The sequence below is a fragment of the Cajanus cajan genome, chromosome 6, assembly GCF_000230855.2.
Source record: "Cajanus cajan strain Asha chromosome 6, NIPB_CcT2T_4, whole genome shotgun sequence".
NCBI lineage: Eukaryota > Viridiplantae > Streptophyta > Magnoliopsida > Fabales > Fabaceae > Cajanus > Cajanus cajan.
This window is the reverse complement of record NC_138522.1, coordinates 52,667,532-52,687,353: the sequence shown is the minus strand read 5'-3', so window position 1 is coordinate 52,687,353 and position 19,822 is coordinate 52,667,532. Positions and strand designations below refer to the sequence as shown.

General features: G+C 26.7%; 1 protein-coding gene across 1 annotated transcript; it reads left to right on the top strand.

The window, feature by feature from the left end:
* Positions 1-11,477: 11,477 nt before the first annotated feature.
* Positions 11,478-16,468, top strand: LOC109799779 (BURP domain protein RD22). Its single transcript, XM_020360400.3, has 3 exons — positions 11,478-11,637; positions 11,898-12,003; positions 15,322-16,468. The coding sequence occupies exons 1-3, from the start codon at positions 11,599-11,601 to the stop codon at positions 16,194-16,196; spliced, it is 1,020 nt and encodes a 339-aa protein (XP_020215989.2). The 5' UTR covers positions 11,478-11,598; the 3' UTR covers positions 16,197-16,468.
* Positions 16,469-19,822: the final 3,354 nt, after the last annotated feature.

Genomic DNA, 19,822 nt, shown 5'->3' with positions numbered 1-19,822 from the left:
ATATAATCTCATTTTCATAACAAAAGCTAAAATGTAAGAAAGTGATAAAGTTATCAATTATTTATTACAACACGAATAAAACAAAAGGCGAGGAAAAAAAAAACAGAGGACTGAACCTGTGTCTTTCCTTTATTTTTATTTTTAAAGCTCTTCCCTTTATTTATATTCAGTGTGTTTAGTTGCACTTATCTTGTAATAAAAAAAATAATTTTTCTAAATTATTAATATATATTTTTAAAAATATTTATTTATAAAAAAACATTTTTAACACGTGGTTAGTATTTTTTAAACCAACTACGTATATTGTCCCAATAAAAAAGGGGTATATTATACTAACCTTTTTGCAATCAATAGTAATCTCCCAAATTTAATTTGAGATGGCATAAAAATGTGTGAAAGTGGGGTGTCAAGAAAAAACACAAAATGTGATGGAACTGGGTAAATTCTTTTTTCAAACAATTTAACATTTCTAAAAAAAATTAAAATATAATTGTTTACTCAAAAAAAAAATGTTAGTTCGACATATATTACTCATCAATAAAATTAGTGAATAATTTACTATAACATAATAAAAAATAAAAATTTCAAAAGTATCAACTCAAATCAAATTTTACTTATTATTTAAAATAATATGCAAGTCTTTATAATTTTAGAATTTAATTCCTCTAAATTTCTTCATATATCTTAGAAAATTAAATATTGTATATTTTTATCGACAACTAAGAATGTTTATTTTTCTCTATAAAATAAGTTGGTTTACTTTTAACAGTTCGTATAGTTCTATTAAATATTATTAATATACTTTTTTTTTTACATAAATAGAGAAAGCCTTAAAATTAAGGCCAATAACTATCAAGAAAATAAGTTTTGTAAGAATATGAAAAGAATTACTCATTTGATGGACCAATTTAGGAACAAGTCATACATGAAATGGAACACTTGGCGAAATAAACAAAACATAAAAAATGTGTATAATATATTAGAGTTGTTAAATTGAGTTGTTCAACACAACTCGTGCCCACGTGGGAAGAGTAGGTTCAAAAGAATTTCGAGCTGCACATTTGATTGTTCAACTTAATAAAAAATAAATAAAATTAAATATATTTTGTGCATTGATTGATCAGCTTAATTAAAAAGAAAATTAAAATAATCAATCATGTTGAGTTAAACAAATTCATTTTAATTGGTTCGTCTTAAAAATCTCAATGTATTAAATTCGAATCTTAAATTTAATAAAAAAAATAATGCAGAAAACGAATTTGAGCTTGATAAAAGAAGATTCCAATAATTCTGAATAAAACTAATTTATGACAAAACTAACAAATAGTCTTATCAATATCATGATAAATAAAAAAAGACAAATTAATTTTAAATAAATCTTAGAAGTCTAACTTAATCTTAATCATGAGTTATTGGAATTTATCATCGTGACGTACTTTAAATTCTAACACATTAAATTATAAAAAGTGTCACATAACAACAATATTTGACAAAAGTTCAATGATTTTAACTTTTAGTGAATTGTGAAACTTTAAAATCATGACAATTTAATTAAGATTTTCAAATTATAATGGCTGAATTTATAGGGATTTGAAGCCAAATTCAGCGTCATCGCCAACAATGGCCAATGAAGGAGAAACTATTCATAACCAAACCGTCCCACCATTGTTGGTCTGCCAAATGTCAACAAAACCATAGCAATTGACTTGCTTTCATGAACTAAATTAGCTTCAATTAGTGGATACCACTTTTCTCCACCAAAGATAATCGATTAAAATAAAGGGTTTTATTAAAGCCTAACAAAAAGACACATTAGTGGACTAAAGTGTTATTTTTAGCTACACTAGAGTAGATGATTACTTATTAGCTGTGTGACCTTTGTGAGTAAAGAGAGATTCATAGATAGCTATTGATCAAAGGGAGTGGGAGGAACTTCCTAGGCTGTTAGCTATTGTGCATTAGAATAGGATAAGGAGCATTTTGACTAAAGTAAAAAATAAAAAATTGCTAAACTATGTATTCATAATTAAAAGTACTATTTTTTTTTATAAAATAGGTCGAGCCAGTAAAAAGAATTATATTTCTCTTTTACAAAAAGAAGGTAAAAAAAAAGAAAGTAAAATTGCCTAACTCATTGCTTAACCATGTGGTTTGAGTTTTATTTGAGGTAAACCATAAGTTATCTAGAACATGTTTGGCTTAAACAAGGGTAGCACTATCATCCACCAAACTCAATATAATTACCTTTTTCAACCAATTGGGAATAATCCAAATCAACTTTTGATTTCTCCATAATCCACCCTTGCCATATCGTTGCATTTTTTTATATCTTTTTTTGGGGCCACAAGTCAATCTAACTAACCAACAAAAGGCCCAGAAAACGGCCCAGTTTATATGTTTTTTCCTGTGAATAGAAAGGTTCATGATATATGCACCTCCTTTTTTCTATAAGTACACCTCCTTTTTAAAAAAAAAAAATAATTAAATTTTTAAAATATTTTAAATTTTTTATTTTTAATTTTACATTCACAATATTTAATTTAGTACTTCTTTTTCACATATCTTTTCTCCTTTTTTTAATTTTTACATGCACCCCTTACCTTTCTTTCACTACACCTATTTTGGTAACATGTGAAAATTAAAAGAAAGAAAAAGTATGTAAAAAAGAAGAAAAAAGTAACAAATTAAAAGCTGGAGGTGTAAAATTGAAATTTTTTTAAAATGTTTATAATATTTAATAACTTTTTTTTTTAAATAAAGGAGGTGTACTTATAAAAAAAAAGGGTATATATATCATGAGCCGAATAGATATCCTTTTCGGTGACTGGTCCATATTAATGGGTTACCCATTTGGTTCAGGCCCAAAATTATTTCAATGCAAATATTTTTTGGGTAAAAGGTCCGTTAAGTTTAGTTTAGATTTTGAAATAATTAAATTTTAATTGAACCAATATTGAAATAAGTATATATTTGATGATAAGTTTTTAAAAAAATATTCAAATGATAAAATATAATCACTTTGAAGGATATATTTTTATATGTATTTGCACACGTACATTTGAAGGATGGATTTATCAAAAAATTAAATTGTTAATAACGATTTTTGCAAGTAATTAACCTACGATTATGTGTGGAAACCAATCATCTCCAAAATTTTAATGTCAAAATGTGCGTAGCATAATAGGCATTATTAGGCAATGACATATATTCTGAATATTGTAAGTCAAGCCAATTCAAGGTGGACCATCTTTTATTAGCTAATAAAAAAAAATGAATAAACTAGTTCCCCTAAGTCAACCACGAGTACATAAAGTGCTAAACTAAGCTAGAAAAAAAAAAAAAGAGGAGAAGAAATACTTGATAGCAGTAATAGTTGGTATCAAATCATGTAGTTGAAGTTTGCTTGAACACTTCAAATTTAGTATTACAAAAATGTTGCCCCCAAAATTATACTTGCCATCATAGTATATATTTCTTCAACCGACACAAACGAATTGACTAAAGGTACACTATAGTCACATACTGTGCCATTTACAGAACATGGTAAAAGAAGGAGAAAATTAATGTTTTGTTCATATCAACAAGTAACACATGTATACCAATATTAATTAACAGGTGGTTGATTAGCCATTATCAAATATATGAACGTATCAAGCAATTGGTTTTTTTAGTTGCCACGTCCTTCAGTCCATGTCCATGGAAACTTCACCTTAATTGCAGGATAAGGCCAGAGTGCACGTTACCTACACCTCTTTAGTTTTCCACATATTTTTCTCTTTAGCTATAGTTCAAAACTCAACATAAAAAGTATTTACAATATAACTATTTTTTTTTCGTTGTTAGATACTACAATAAAACCATTTAGACGAGACGACGAAAGAAAGAAATAAAAAGATTGTCTAAGGAGGATGTATGTCAAGGTAGTGTACAAAAGAAAAATCTAACAGTAACTAATAATGGTACACCATAAATCACTTGTTAAAGTGGATATTAGTCAACTATTTATACCTAAATTGTCTGGAAATTTAATTTTCTTGAAACTTAAATTTCTAAGATTGTTGAATTTTTTCTCTGCCGACAAGTCTTTGATCCATTTAAAAATGTTATAGTATTGTATATAGAAAAAAACATAATTAGGAAGGAAAACTTCATTATAGATAGTTAAACATGTTTTACAACAAAAATTAATTATCGATAAAATTGATATATACTTTATACTAATAATATATATGGTTAAAGAATTACTTATTTATTTGTTTGTCATTACAGCATTGGTGCGAAATATCTATTGAATTTGATAATGGTTAATCTTTATTGATCGACTACTTTTAATAAGACCTATCTCATTAACTACTTTTTTTTGCATCCAACTTTAGATTTTTTTTTTGTTTTATTTATGTTAGATTAAAGAACAATCTTTATAAATCTTTCAAGATATAAGTTTTAATAAATATTTTTCAAATCATATATATAGAAAGGCGAATCTAGAAAGACAATTGGTTACTATGACATATAGTATTTTTGACAAACTATTTCATCTGTTAAAGGTGAATGCATTAAATATATTATATATGATGTCAAATAACAATATTATTTTTGTCTATGTTATTTCTTAACAAATTGAAGGAATAAAAACTTTTCTGCCACTTAAACTTAGAAAAGAAATAGAGATTTATTTATCCTTAGAGAAATGACAAGCAGGTATCTTGAAGTGTGCATGCAAAGTCTCAACTAAAGTCATTTTTGACTGACATACGTACAATTTTTTCTCTATTTTGTATCATAAAGATGATGAGTAGTCTCCTTATTCTAATAAGAAATGACAATTTGATAAAAAAAAATGTATTTAATGTATCAACGGAAACTTCACTTTACAAAGAAGGAAGTAAAAAAAAATGAAGCAAGCCTATGAGAGAAACTCATGGATTTGCAACAATCATTTTCATGAAACATCTATATAAAGAAGTTTGAAGACTTAGAAAACATAGAGAACAATAATTGTAAAAATTCATTTGATTTTTTTAATGTAAAACTTATACTTAAATTGGTTGTATCACATCTTGTAAGTAAGACAAAATAATAATAATTTTTTAACTTTAACTCTTTTGTAGCTTGAAGCATAAAGATGTTTTGTTGTAAAGAATATTTGGTTGTTGAAGTTTAAAGAGACTTCGTTGCTTAAATAATACTTAGTTGTTGAAGCTTAGAGAGCCTTCATTGTTCAAAATATATTTGGATAGTTACTTGAAGATTAAAGTCAAGGAATATTTAGGTTGAATCAGAAGTTGCTTATGAAAGAATATCTGTATCTTTGCAATGATAATAAAACTCGATCGAGTTGATCATGAATCGAATACAGCCTCGATGGTTGATGGTTTTGAGACGAACCAATATAACAATACTATGTGCTTTTGCTCTTGACTCTCCACTCGAGCTATTAAAGTTTTGATATTACTCTACTATTTTAACAAAATAATAAATTTTTTATTAACATTATTTAAATCCTAATAATTTTATTTTTTCCACAATTTGATTATACATGCATTACATGGATTTAATTTAAAAATAAACAAAACATTTTTTTCTTTTTAAAAATATTTAACTTTTTAATTTATCTGGCAAATAATATATTTAGTTGCTTTAAACTACAAAAACTTAAGAAAATAAAGATGAAAAAATACTCTTATTTATAGAGACTAAACATTTGTTGAAGTCAAATTTATAAAAAATCAAACTTTCAAATAGAGGTGAGCAAGATCAACTCCTCTCACCGATCAAATTTAGACAAATTCAAGTTTTAAAATTAGACATATGTTCGATTTTCTTCCTTAATTTAATTTTGTGTACCTATTTTATTCTACAATTTATATGCATAATATTAAATCAATATATTGTACTGTAAAAATAATTATATATTGTATTAAAATATGGGAGTTGGCCGATCTTATTCCTTATATTTTGAATCTTAATCATGTTAGGTTCAATTTAAAAAAAAAAAAAAAAATAGTTCAATCAAATATTCAAATCGAGTCGCGACTGATACAAACTCAACTCAACTAATCATTTACTTACCACTATCTTCAAATGCTACAAATGCTTTGATAAACAAATAAATATAATGTTTAAAAAAATTAAACCTATAACAAATGTAAAAGTGGCTAACAAAAAAATTAGAAGACAAACTTTTATAATGCACAAAGCAAATATAACAAATTAGTAGTAAAAATAAAATATAAGATAAAGATAATAAAATGAATAATAGCACGTTAACACAAAATAATAAAGAAAAATACAAGTATAATGCATAAAAAAAATAAATACTGTGTTGTGCGTTATTAAATCTGTTAATTTTGTTGAAGAAAATGCGGATGTTTATGAACTTTGTGTTTTATTTGAATGACACGCATGCATTAATCAACTTTATTTAAAATTAACAAGTTATTAATTTAAGTGGTATTATAATGTATTTTTAAGTAAAATTTTGAATTTAAATTTTATGTATAAAAGATATAATCTTAAAAAAAATCCTGCTAAAGATAGTCCGACAAATTATTTTAGCCGATAAATATAATAAATTATTCGACCTTAAAAGACACAGGGTCTTGTTAAAAAATAAAGGATCATTAATTAAAGAATGAACCAGTAAAAAGTTTTTTTATTAAAAACTAAAATAAAGATATACGAAAAAAAAACGTAAATACATTTTTTTTAATAATTTTTTACTTTAAATTTCTTAATCAATATATTAAAAGACATTAGTTAACTCAAATGTATGATTTAGTGGTAGGAATTGATTCACGTTTAAGTAAGGTCAGGAACTTGGAGCCAACTATACGTAACAAGGAGATTAGTCATTGCTATCGACAGTACAAAAAAAAAAAAAAAGACACTAGTTAACATTTTCCAAAAATAAAATATGGTGCAAAGAAGAAAGTGAGGGTGCGGTCGAAAACCATGAGGTCAATGACACGCTGCTTCTCTAATAAATTATAGTAGTTGTCTGTTATGTGATCCATCTTGTAACAGTCAACACAACTAAATCATGTTTTAATAATTGCTATTGCCATCAAATTAAAAAAAAGTGTAATATTTAATTATATATATATATTATAATTATAATTTACAATAAATAATATTTAAAATACTTAAATCATATTATAATTATAATTTGTAATAAATACATTTTTTATATTTAAATTATAATAAATAATTTTTTATAATACAATATGTATTTTAATTATTGTTAATTTTAAAAACAGATATAAAAAATTGCAACAAAGGAAAGGTTCATAAAATTTCTAGAAACATTATTGTTAAAAATTAATTTTTAAAAATATTTTTTTTCAAAATAATTTATTAAAAATAAATTTTAGTGGTTGGTAAGAAAATTTTAAAAATAAAAAATTTGAAAATAAATATTTATTTTATATTCATTTACATATAACTTATTCGTTCATTGTGTGAGTTATATAGTAATAATTTTTTTTTTATAGAATTTACCTATAACAAACTATTAAAAGTACACATATTTGAAATTTAAATAAATTAAGTTTTTCATAAGAAGTAATTTTTCATTTTACCTGCAATTATCATATTTGCAAGAATAAAATATCTATAAATATAAGTCATTTTATTAGTAATGATTATTATAATAATATTTTAACGTGTATAATATATAAAATAAATGTTTATTTTGCATAGTTATAATTTATAATTAATATTACTGTGTATTATTAGACATTTAAATTAAAATTAAAATTTTGCAATAACTTTTTTTTTCAAACACACAAATAACACTTTAAATAGAATTAGAAAGGAAAGTGATAATTTAAGGGGGGAAAATCCAAATTGATTGACAAAAAGACATATTCGATCCCATCCTCTATCATCTATGTAACTAGGCAAAAAGTTTTGCCCCATATTACTACAATTCTATCTATTTAAAAATGGACTAGAGACTTGATTCTCTGCAATCAACCTCTTTCTCAAGTTAATTTTTCTTCATTTTTCTGTAATCTATCATTTTGATTCATATATATATATATATATATATATATATATATATATATATATATATATATATATATATATATTTTTTTTTTAATTTCTTTGTCATTTGTTTTTGTTTGTTGAAAAAACAACACTGTATGAGAACATCTAGTTTGGGCAACAAGACTTTGACAACTTTTATTTTTGTTTTTTTGGTTTTAACTTTTTCAAACTAAGGATATCTCTCAATTTATATTTAAATAATATTTTTTAAGATATCAATATAATTAAAGTGAGTTTTATTTTTTCTTACATTTTTCACATATATATATATATATATAAATTAATGAATTTCCAACATGCTTAAAAAATGTTCTCACACTTCATTCTAGTTAGCATAATAAATTTGTCAAGACTTTAAATTAAGTATATTGACTATTAATTAGTTTTTTTTACACATTGATTCTTTTTATAATACTTATTTACTTAATTTATCAAGATAAAGAAAATTAGTTAGTTTAATTGATAGTTAAAGACTTATCAAAATTCATTTTAAAAATTTTAAACCTACTCAAAAATGATTTTTAACCATTGATTTTCTAAAGTGTTAAAAAAAATTTCATATTTGGGAACTTTGACTTTTTAAATAATATATTTTTTAATAATAAGTCAATCAACATGCTTAAATGCTTGTAACGTTCTTAATATCAATACCTCAAGATACATCCTTTGTATAAATTACCGCAAATCAATGCATGTAGAGATCAAATTATACCAATCATATGTTCACCATACATTATTTAATCACCAACAATTAAATCATCATCACATATTATCTCATACCAATGTATGATCAACACATAAAGCATTAGACTAAACCTTCATTCTACTTCATACAAACATCCAACTCATACAATAAAAAGGGGATTGAGGCTTCAAGTGTCCAAGATCCTCACTTTAAGCGACACAATTTCGGTTTAAGTGCCAAGAAATTTGCTTGGAGCGAGTCCAAACATAGAACACCCCTCTTAGTCTCACTTTGGTCCTTTAAGTGACACCACCCTCACTTTAAGCGATCGAATTCACTTAAAGCATCCCTTAATTCACGTTAAGTGAGCAAAGTCAGAGACAAACCCTAAACTTCCACCTCCATTCACTTTGAGCAAGTGAGTTTTCGCTCTAAGTCATTGAAACTTGCTTTGAGCGATCACAATTCGCTCCCAAGCAAGCTAAGTTAGTGATCATCCATGACTTGGGCACACTCGCTTACTTAGAGCGACCGAGATTGGTGCTCTAAGCAAATAAGCCCAAAAACTTGCATATTCATGAACGAATACAACAACTTCAAGAACTAAATACAATTGTGAATTGTCTCATCTACTACCAATTTCTCAAACATGCAACTTATATGTTAACATCTTTTATCATCCTATGATTCAAAAGTAACTCAAAAAGCTAGATGCAATCACCCTATTGCAAACATATCATAGATTTTCTCCATCATTCACTAAGAACACCAAAAACCATAAGTTCTTAAAAAATTTCAACACCCAATCCAATTTATTCATATCGACAAGCATTCAACAAGAATCCTAATGCATGCAACATCGAAAATCTACTTGCAACAAGTTCTAACTTCCCTTATATTGATTCCCAACTTCCTAAATCGAAGAAGAGGAAGAAGGGGAAGAAAGGAGAATTTGAGCTTCAAAGCTCTGCACTCAAACAAGTCCAACACCACATCACTTACTTGAGCTTCCAAAGTCTTAAGAACACTTGAAAGAGCTTCCAAGAGCAAGGACCCCTTCTACATATTTTGTGGACCTAAGCAAAGAAGTGGAAAACTTAGAATGTTAATTTGGATTTTTCCCACTATAGTAACACCTCAAAATGATATTTAACTCCTAATGTTACAAAAAATACTCTAAAGATAATAAATGAGAGCATTATTTATACTAAATGTAGTTATTGATTAAAAATGTTTCAGGAAATGTAGTGTAGATTTTATGTGAAATCATTGAAATTATACATATATTTATTATCTTTTATAACCCATATGAAATTGGTATTTTTTTTATATATCTTCAAACAAGTACATCATTAAATAATTAATGATTTTGGCTCTAATTAATGGTCGACGGCGTACAATTATTCTACCAAGCCAAATGAATATCAAATGACATTTATGAAACTAACTTTGTATTTAATGACTAGTTTGCTGTGTTTTATATAACTTGAAACAAGTAAAACCTTAAATAATTAAAGATAATGTTTTATACTTTTTATTTTAAAAAAATAGCACCTTAAAGCAAATGATCTATTTTCATAAAAGGAGATATAACTCAATTGGTTAAATAATGTACACGAGTATTATAATTTTCTTTGATATTTATGTTCGATTTTCCATAAATTACTATAAAAATATCTGTTTGCATATCTTATTGAATAATTTAATTTCATGACATATGTTTTATTATGTATTATTGTATTCTCAGGGATGACAGTTTTTTTTTTATGTATAAAAATAAAATTCAGTACTATGAAATTTATAATAATATACACTGCTCAACAAACTGAATACATTATAGAATATATTAGGAATGGCATTTATGTGAATCGGGTGGGAAAAAGGTTATTATTGAGTAAATTATATATATAGTTAAAATTTAACATCCATTTAAATATTTTAAAAAATAAAGTACTAAATCTACGTATGTTTATTTACATTATTTAAAATTAAATTACCAGTAATAAATAATAAATATAATTCCTGAAAATGTCAAGTATTAACTTTCTGATTTAATATACTCCGTGTTTTATTTCTAAGTTATTAACTTGTGTCCTAATTATGCTCAAACTCTAGCATAATCAACGCACTTAATAAGAAACGTTTATAAATATACATGAATTAATCACGGTGTAAAGTTTTTTACATTAATAATTAATTAAAATTATTAATAGTGTCTTTTTTATTTTAATTTAATTAAATGAACAGATAAAAAAATATTATTAACGATTCTAATTAATTAATAGTATAAAAAAACTTTACACTAACGATATAACGTGATTAACTCAATATATATAGCCCACGCCGCCTACCCATCGTGAGATGAGATACACACTCATCTTTATTTATTTCTTTATCTCTCTACCTACTTATTTAAAGACACCGTCACAATCCACATCACTGAACCGGGACAGTTGAGATTTTTAAAATGTATGATAATATTGGTGGCGACTGGTAAGTTAATGTTTAAGGAGTTTTTTCTAGAACCTATTCTATATCTCATACAATTTCTTAAATATAATTAGTATTATTTTTTTAATCAAAATTTAAAATTTATTTCAATAATATGTATAAATATATATTAATAATATATATTAAATATAAACATATATTACAGAAATATATCTTTAATTTTGATCGAAGAATAATATGTACTACACTTAAGTAATTGTAGTTAAATTTTGCCTTCCCAATTAATAGTCTAACTGTATATTCCGCGTATAAATATGATGTGAGGCAACCTCTACCAGAATATCATTCTTTCATCTCTGTCCCTCCTTTTTCCCTTCCTGGTTCTACAAACTTTATTTGTTTCTCAACATATGGAGTATCGTCTGCTTCCTATTTTTGCTTTCCTCAACGTGAGCTTCAACATCCAATTGCAACTAAACCATGCATATATATTCTCGTTACTTAACTTCAAGTTGTGGTTTCTATTTTCTTCATAGAGTTGTGGGATTTATATTTTATATTTGACACTTTAATTTATTATTCTGCATATTATTATGATGAAAACAATATAAGGGTATTACATATCTGTGTGCCATATTCAATGTTTAACTATGAGAATTGATGGTAATTAACGTGTTATTTGTGTATTTTGGACTTAACTTAATTGCAGCTTGCACTGGTGGCAACTCATGCTGCCTTACCTCCTGAAGTTTACTGGAAGTCGGTGCTTCCTACTACGCCAATGCCAAAAGCCATCACTGATATTCTTTACCCCGGTTAGCACACATATATACTAACTCACTCCTATGCATAGTTAGATGTATGAGTAAAACTCAACATAGATCTCTTGATTGAAGATTTAAGCTTGAGTCATGCTTGAATAAAAAAAAACGGAAGAATTATTAAAGATGGTTAACTGAGTTCTTTAATAGGGATTTATTATTGATAAAACTGATGATAAATATTTTGTATTTATAATATTATGAATTAAAAAATATTTATAAATTAATTTTAATAATTATTAATAATATTAGAAATGATTTTATATGGATTTATTTGTTTAAACTTAAAAAGTATTTTCAAACAAGTGCTTTTAAAAAAATTATTTAAAAAGCAGATAGGAGTTGCTTATAAAAAAAAAAAGGAAATTACTTATTTTAAAATAAAGACATCAAAAAATAAAAAATATTTACTTTATTTAAAAAAACAATTTTATAAGATTTTTTTTAATCAAACAGACACTATATATATTACAGTTTAAGTTCTATATTATAAATTTAAAATATCATGAAATTTTTTAATTGTAATATAAAATTATTTTAAAAATATTTAACTATTATAAATTTAATCACATAAAAATAAGTATTTATCCTTTATGATATATATAAAAACTGAAATACTAGTTACACGTATATAAAATCCCCATGCATAGAATGCATGACTACATTTACGTATTGCAACGAGAAATTTATTATCTCATAACTAAGATGAGAGGGAAAAAAATTTGTGAAGTTATTTTCAACCATGATATATTACTGAAATAATTATGGTATATAAAAGATTAATTTAATTTAAATTATTTATTTATTTTAATGATATATTTCATAGTTAAAATTAACCTAAATAGATTAGTTTTTTTACCCTCACTTTAAACTCATATTGATTTTTCTCAATTTACATTTCCTTATATTAGAGGTAGAAATAGGTTAGGCTAATTTAGAATTGTCACCTAAGCTTGAGCTTGTTGGAAAATATGACTTGAACCTAGTTTGTTTATTTGTTATAGGTCTTGTTGAAAGGACAAGTTTGTTTAAGAACTTATGTTGTAATAATTTACACCAATATAAAAAAAAAATAGTTTAGATTTTATAAAAAATGAATCTAACTTATTTATATGATAGGTATATTTTTAAGTCTAATATGAAATCTATGATGGTATCTTATTTTTAAATAAGATATCTAGAAATAGGACATAAACTTATCTTTAAATAAATTTATAAATTTTACTTTTATATAAAAACATGTTTAATATTTTCACTACAACAAAATTTGTTATTAACGACAATTATTTAATGATAATAATTTAATTATCGCTATATATAAAAATATTAATGGCTAATATATAATAGCCACTAAAAATGTATTTATACTACACTAAAGTTTACTATTAGCAATAATTATTTATTGGAAAAAACTTAAGTCCCACATTGATTAGAGATAAGATAATTAAATAGTATATAAGTGAATAATAACTATCACCTTATAGGTTCATTTTATAGGGTTGAATTAGACTCCTAATTCACTATTCTAAATTGGTATCAAATCACCCATTATTACCAAGTTCAATAGTGCTATAAAATAATTAGAGGGTAACTTTCACTTTATAAATCTCACATCGGGTAGAGATAAAAAAAAAAATATAAGTTATGAATTTAAAAAAAGAAATTATAAGAATAAATTATTTAAATTAAAGGAAAAAATTAAAAAAAAAAATAACTTTTAATAGCCTTTAAAATGGCTACTAGAATTGCCATTAAAAAAATAAGTTTTTACAATAATTTAGTAGATCTTTACTAACATTTATATAAATGCCACTAATACAATTAGCGACCTTGGACACACCAACCATTATTTAAATGCTGGTAAAAAAAATAATGACTATTTATATGACTGCTAAATAATAAATTAATTGTCAAAAAAAATTAATTTTGGTGTAGTGTTTAAAAGATAAATTTATCTTTTGTTGGCGCTGTATTTTATGTGCTTTTTATTTGATTGATGTGATCAAGCCAAATTTTGTCAATTCTTTTTGAACCTCAAATTTAAGTATCCCATCCAGTACAGTTAAACAAGAAGTTGGTTCAACCATTTTTGATAGCTCTGTTATTAATATTGTCCCAAAGTGAAATAACATTGATAAAAAAAAAGCCTTCTATATAAGTTTTGTTACAATATAATAACAACAATAAACGCTTCACGTTTATTTTAATTAATGACAAAAATATGCTTAAAGTATTGCTTTTTGACAGCACGTTTAAAAATATTTAAAATATGTGTTTTTTCAACTCCTGTAGTCCTCCCAACTTTAATAGCCTGTCCTACCGGTAAGACTTGTATGCATAACACAACTTCACACGAATTGGTAGTCACCACATGCTTTCCTTTTCAAGTGTGTAGTTATATAGAATTGTCAAAGAAAAAGAAAGGTGCAGTCACACATGACCTCTTTAGTAGTAGTAGGGCAGAAAATTGAGTGATGATATTTAAAAATATATAAATTGTATTTTTTAATGTTTGGTTAAAGGAAAAATTAAGTGAAAAGAAATAACAAAAAAGACATGAAATCTAATTTTTTATTATAAATTATATGTATACAAAAATTCCAATTATATTATAAATAAGGAACGATCAATTATATGATTAATATGAATTTTACTCTTATAATAATTTTATCCTATTCAAACAAGACGATTTAGAGAAAGGATAGTCATGCTTTATAAGAGTAAAAATGAAATAATCAAACTGCCTAAAACTGTAATTTAATTTAAATTACAATCGTGACTATTTTTTTTAATGTATTTCAAGTTTATTTTTACATTAAGAAAACAATAATTATCTTACCTGTAGTATGCACGGATGATACCTCCCACGCTTATTTATGTCGCCTTTCTTTATTCATGCTATATTTGGTAAATTAAATACTACCAGTTTCATAGAATTCGAATAAAATATAAACGAAACGGAACATTGAGTTGAAATTTAATTAATGGCCATTAAGGTCCATAATTTTGTACCTGTCCGAATGGAATAAACTTCCATGTGATGTCCTTGTTTGGTACATGAAATTAATTAATATGGAATAAAATGAAAATATTCAGAGAAATATACGTTCTTACACGTATAACAAGAATCAATTAAGATTCTCATACAACAATGTTTGTTAAAAAGAAACAAAAACATTCATTTTTTTCTTCTTCATAACGCTAGATTCCATAGCACTAAATATATATAATACTTGGGAGTATAGTTGCAGATAGAATCTAGTTTGGCCAGTGATGAACTAACAATAAGTTAATTAATTTATAACACTGCAGATTTTGTGGAAGAGAAAAGCACGTCAGTGAGCGTTGGAAAGGGATCAGGCGTAAACGTGCATGCAGGAAAAGGAGGTGGCACCAATGTGAACGTTGGTGGAAAAGGTGGTGGAGTTTCAGTGAGTACAGGCCACAAGAAGGGAAAACCCGTGTACGTTTCCGTTGGTCCAAAATCTCCATTTAATTACATATATGCTGCCACTGAAACCCAATTACACGATGACCCCAACGTGGCACTTTTCTTCTTGGAAAAGGACTTGCACCCCGGAACAAAACTCAACTTGCACTTCACCAAGACTTCAAACCAAGCCACGTTCTTGCCACGCCAAGTTGCTGATTCCACACCCTTTTCATCCGACAAAGTGGACGATATACTCAACAGGTTTAACGTCAAACCCGACTCGAAGGAGGCTCAGATCATGAAGAACACTATTAGTGAATGTGAAGAGGGTGGCATCAAGGGCGAGGAAAAGTATTGCGCCACCTCACTTGAGTCCATGGTTGATTTCAGCACTTCCAAGCTTGGAAAAAACGTTGAGGTTGTGTCCACTGAAGTGGACAAAGAAACGGGGTTGCAGAAATACACTATAGCACCGGGAGTTAAGAAGTTGGCAGGGGACAAAGCTGTTGTGTGTCACAAGCAGAATTACCCTTATGCTGTTTTCTACTGTCACAAAACTGAGACCACAAAAGCTTACTCTGTGCCTTTGGAGGGTGCAAATGGGATCAGAGTTAAAGCTGTAGCAGTGTGCCACACTGACACGTCACAATGGAACCCTAAACATTTGGCCTTTCAGGTGCTCAAAGTTAAGCCAGGAACTGTTTCTGTTTGCCACTTCCTTCCTGAGGTTCATGTTGTTTGGGTTTCCAAGTAGATTTGCATGCAAGTCCTTTTGTTATGTGCTTGAATAACTAGTTTCATTCTGCATGTATTTGTATTATGCAGTTATCTAGACATTTATACCGTTTTTATTTACATGCATTATATGGCTTCCTATGTATAAACTATGATGCATTATATGTGGTTGTATACTATATCGATATAGATGTACCTTACGTAGTAATTGTGGCTTGAACTGGCTTCCTCGTTCTCTTATATATTTAGATGAGAGGTAGTTGTTATAAAAATCATGTTATTGTTATGTTAGATTTGTGATTATATTTCCTCCCGATTCCATAAGTCACTAAACATAAACATCACAACTAAATTCGCACTCGTGTAGGTACCTATCTAACTCAATTCGATTTTGGTGGAGAGCTTTGATTGAATAAGGGTTCGGGTATGAGTTTTCTTTGACTTGAAAAATTGGGTTTGGAATTTCCTGTCCCTGTACCTGTCTCACCCCGTTTTGTATGGCAAAAATAATAAAATATATATATATATATATATATATATATATGTAAAAACTCAAATTAAAATTTTAATTTTTATAAATATTAAAATATAAATTAATTATTTAATAATTAAATAATTTAAATAAGGTTTAAATTAAATATGTTTTTAATTCATCAAAATTAAAATAAATTTGCTTTGTGTTCCTCTAACTTAAAAGTGTTGATCCCAAACCTTTCTATTATGACGGATGAAATGACATCTAATATAGAAAATATTTTCTATGAGGAGTGGAACAATACCCAACATAAAAAATATTTTAAAATTTTAAATTATAGATACAATTTGCATTGGAGTCTCTTGTTTATGATTTTGTCTTATTTTCTTCATCGTCCTCTCCTTTGTGTACATCCAAATTAAGGTAAATTATTTTATTCTTTTGTTTTTTATTTTTGGATTCCTATTGTTATTGTTTAAATATTAATAGTGTGATAGTTTGGAAGTAAATATAGCGATGTGAAAACATAAAATGTGATGGCTAGAAAATAGGATGTAAGACACAAAATAGAAAGAGTACGATGGAGAGAGAGAGAGAGCGTGTCAACAAAATGTGAAGTGATGCGTTGAGAGAGAGACAAAGCGTGATGACAAAATGTTAAGAGATACGACAAGAAAAAAAGAGTGCAACAATGAAATGCAACAATGAAAAGAAAAGAATGATACGACGACGAAATGCAAAGATATGCAACGAGAAAGGGAGAAATATTGCATAGAAACATTTGTAAACCTAATAATAAGACTTTTTATGTTGATTATTTTTATAACCGATACAAAAGTTAAGATTTTTTATGTCAATTATTTTTATGATTAATATAAATTTTTTTTTATATTGCTGAGATCTATGATGAATCTAAAATTGATATAAAAAATTATCAGTTATTCTTTATGAGACATATAGTCAAGTTTTTAATTTACGAGAAATAATTAAAAAAAATTAGGTTATGTGTTCAATAATTGTTACGCACTTACTAAAATCTACATTTGTGTTTCTTTTATCGGTAGGAATCAAATTTAGTATCAAAGATTTACACCTACTCTCACACACTAATTGATCAAATTTAGTATCAAAGATTTAAACCCTTTTAGTTTTACATTTATGGGTTTTAAAATATTTAGTTGGGATTTAAATTAAGTAACCAAGTGAGTGTTAGTAATTAAATAAGGTGAATGAGTTGATATTAGATTAGATTGGGTGGGTTTGTAAAAAAATATAGATATATGTACTAAACAAGTGATTAGACAGGGTTGGTATAGAATTTGAGTATTGTTTTCGGTACCCAGCTTATTATATCTTACACTTATTATGCGTATTTCAAAACTTTCATTCCAAAAGTAATAAGATGTGTACAAGAGGTAATTGCGTATAATTATTTGAATTGAATTGCAATTTGTTGAAGCCCAAGTAAATGCTAAGAGAGTGTATCCATTTGTTTTTTCTTTTCTCTTTTGATGACTTGACGCCGGTGGCCCAAAATGACCCTATAGCTCACTTGACTAAAACCAACCCCAATTATTTTTTTAGACCAAATGCTACTGTTTGGCATTTCAATTTGGTCAAATCTCAGTTTGGATGCATTATGGGTTAATGGCATCAGTTTGTCAGCTATATATGGTAAGTGGATATGCTTCATGCCACCTCTTATTATGAAGAATGACTTCAATATATCTATAAAAAAAAAAAAGAGAGAGTTGAAGTATGCTTCTGGAAGGGAAGGAAACAATAACATAACCAAGAAAAGGCAATGTTAAGTACAATTTGAATAGTAGTAGGCTTTACAACGAATGTCTCAAAGTAATCAAGGCCTTTTTCTTGAAGTGGGCTTTCTGTCATGTTGAAGCTGCATCAGATACCTTGTGCCATTGTTACAAAGGGTTTCATATCCTTGTTCCACTGTAGTTTTCTGTGGAGGACAGGTTCATGAGATTTTGCACTCTGATCATGGTTGTTGTAGCTCAAAGGAAGACTTTTGATTTATAGAAATCTGCCTTTGGTTTTTAGATAGCTCAAACGGGTGGTTTTTTTTTTTCATCCTTAAACATAGTTCACGTAATATTTAAAATTAACAATAAATGATAAATAATAGTTGGGAGGTGAGACTTGAATAGATGAGAATATTTGGTATGATGCATCCTAAAAAAACTTGAGAAAGATATTGGTGTAGCTACAAAAGTTTGAAATATTGTGGGAAAGCCTGTGGAGGTTTAACCGTTTAGCTCCTGTTTGGATCTATTGATTTACTATTTACGTAGAAGGAAAGGCGAAGAAAATGGGTATTTGTTTCCGGTAATTTGCAACGATGGAAAGGCGAAGAAAAGGGGGAAGAAGCGTCGTTGCCATCCTCACACAAAAACGAAGAAAAGAGAAGAAAGCCACGTAAGATTTGTGAAAACCCAAAAATACCCTGCCCAAAACCTGAAAATAGATGAAAAATTGAAGAAAAATATACTACCATAATCGATTATGCACCATACATAATCGATTATGGACTGGCATAATCGATTATACTGAGGCATAATCGATTATGCCAGTGCATAATCGATTATGTATGAGCATAATCGATTATGCAGCGCATAATCGATTATGTACGAGCATAATCGATTATGCGCTGCATAATCGATTATGTACATACATAATCGATTATGCAATCTTGTGAACACTTGGGGCTTGCGCTGGTTGGAATACTCCTTCGAGTTAAAAACTTGGTGGATTTCATATATTCCTTTGGTACCATTGTTATAAGCTTCTACATGAATATAACCATGTCAACATGCAATCTGTGTAAAATATATATCTAGCTAGTATATGAAGCTATATAGCTATAGGTTAATATATTATATATTGGAAAGATTATATATTTTATTATTTAAATATTCACATCAAAAAGTAGAAATATAAAAAAAAAATAATACATGTTTATAAAATTAAAATAATAACACTTTCATAAATATTAATAAAATAATGTTAGAAAATATAATTATCATAATATATTTTATTATTATTATTTATTATTGTAAATATTATTATTATCATTATTATTAATATTATTATTATTTATTATAATTAGTATTATTATTATTTATTATGATTCTTATTATTTTTCTAATATT

Bases quoted from the DNA above. Each gene is read 5' to 3' on its own strand.
- LOC109799779 (XM_020360400.3), top strand. From the start codon at position 11,599: ATGGAGTATCGTCTGCTTCCTATTTTTGCTTTCCTCAAC. The intron at 11,638-11,897 runs GTGAGCTTCAAC...ACTTAATTGCAG, and splicing joins CTATTTTTGCTTTCCTCAAC to CTTGCACTGGTGGCAACTCA. The intron at 12,004-15,321 runs GTTAGCACACAT...ATAACACTGCAG, and splicing joins CACTGATATTCTTTACCCCG to ATTTTGTGGAAGAGAAAAGC.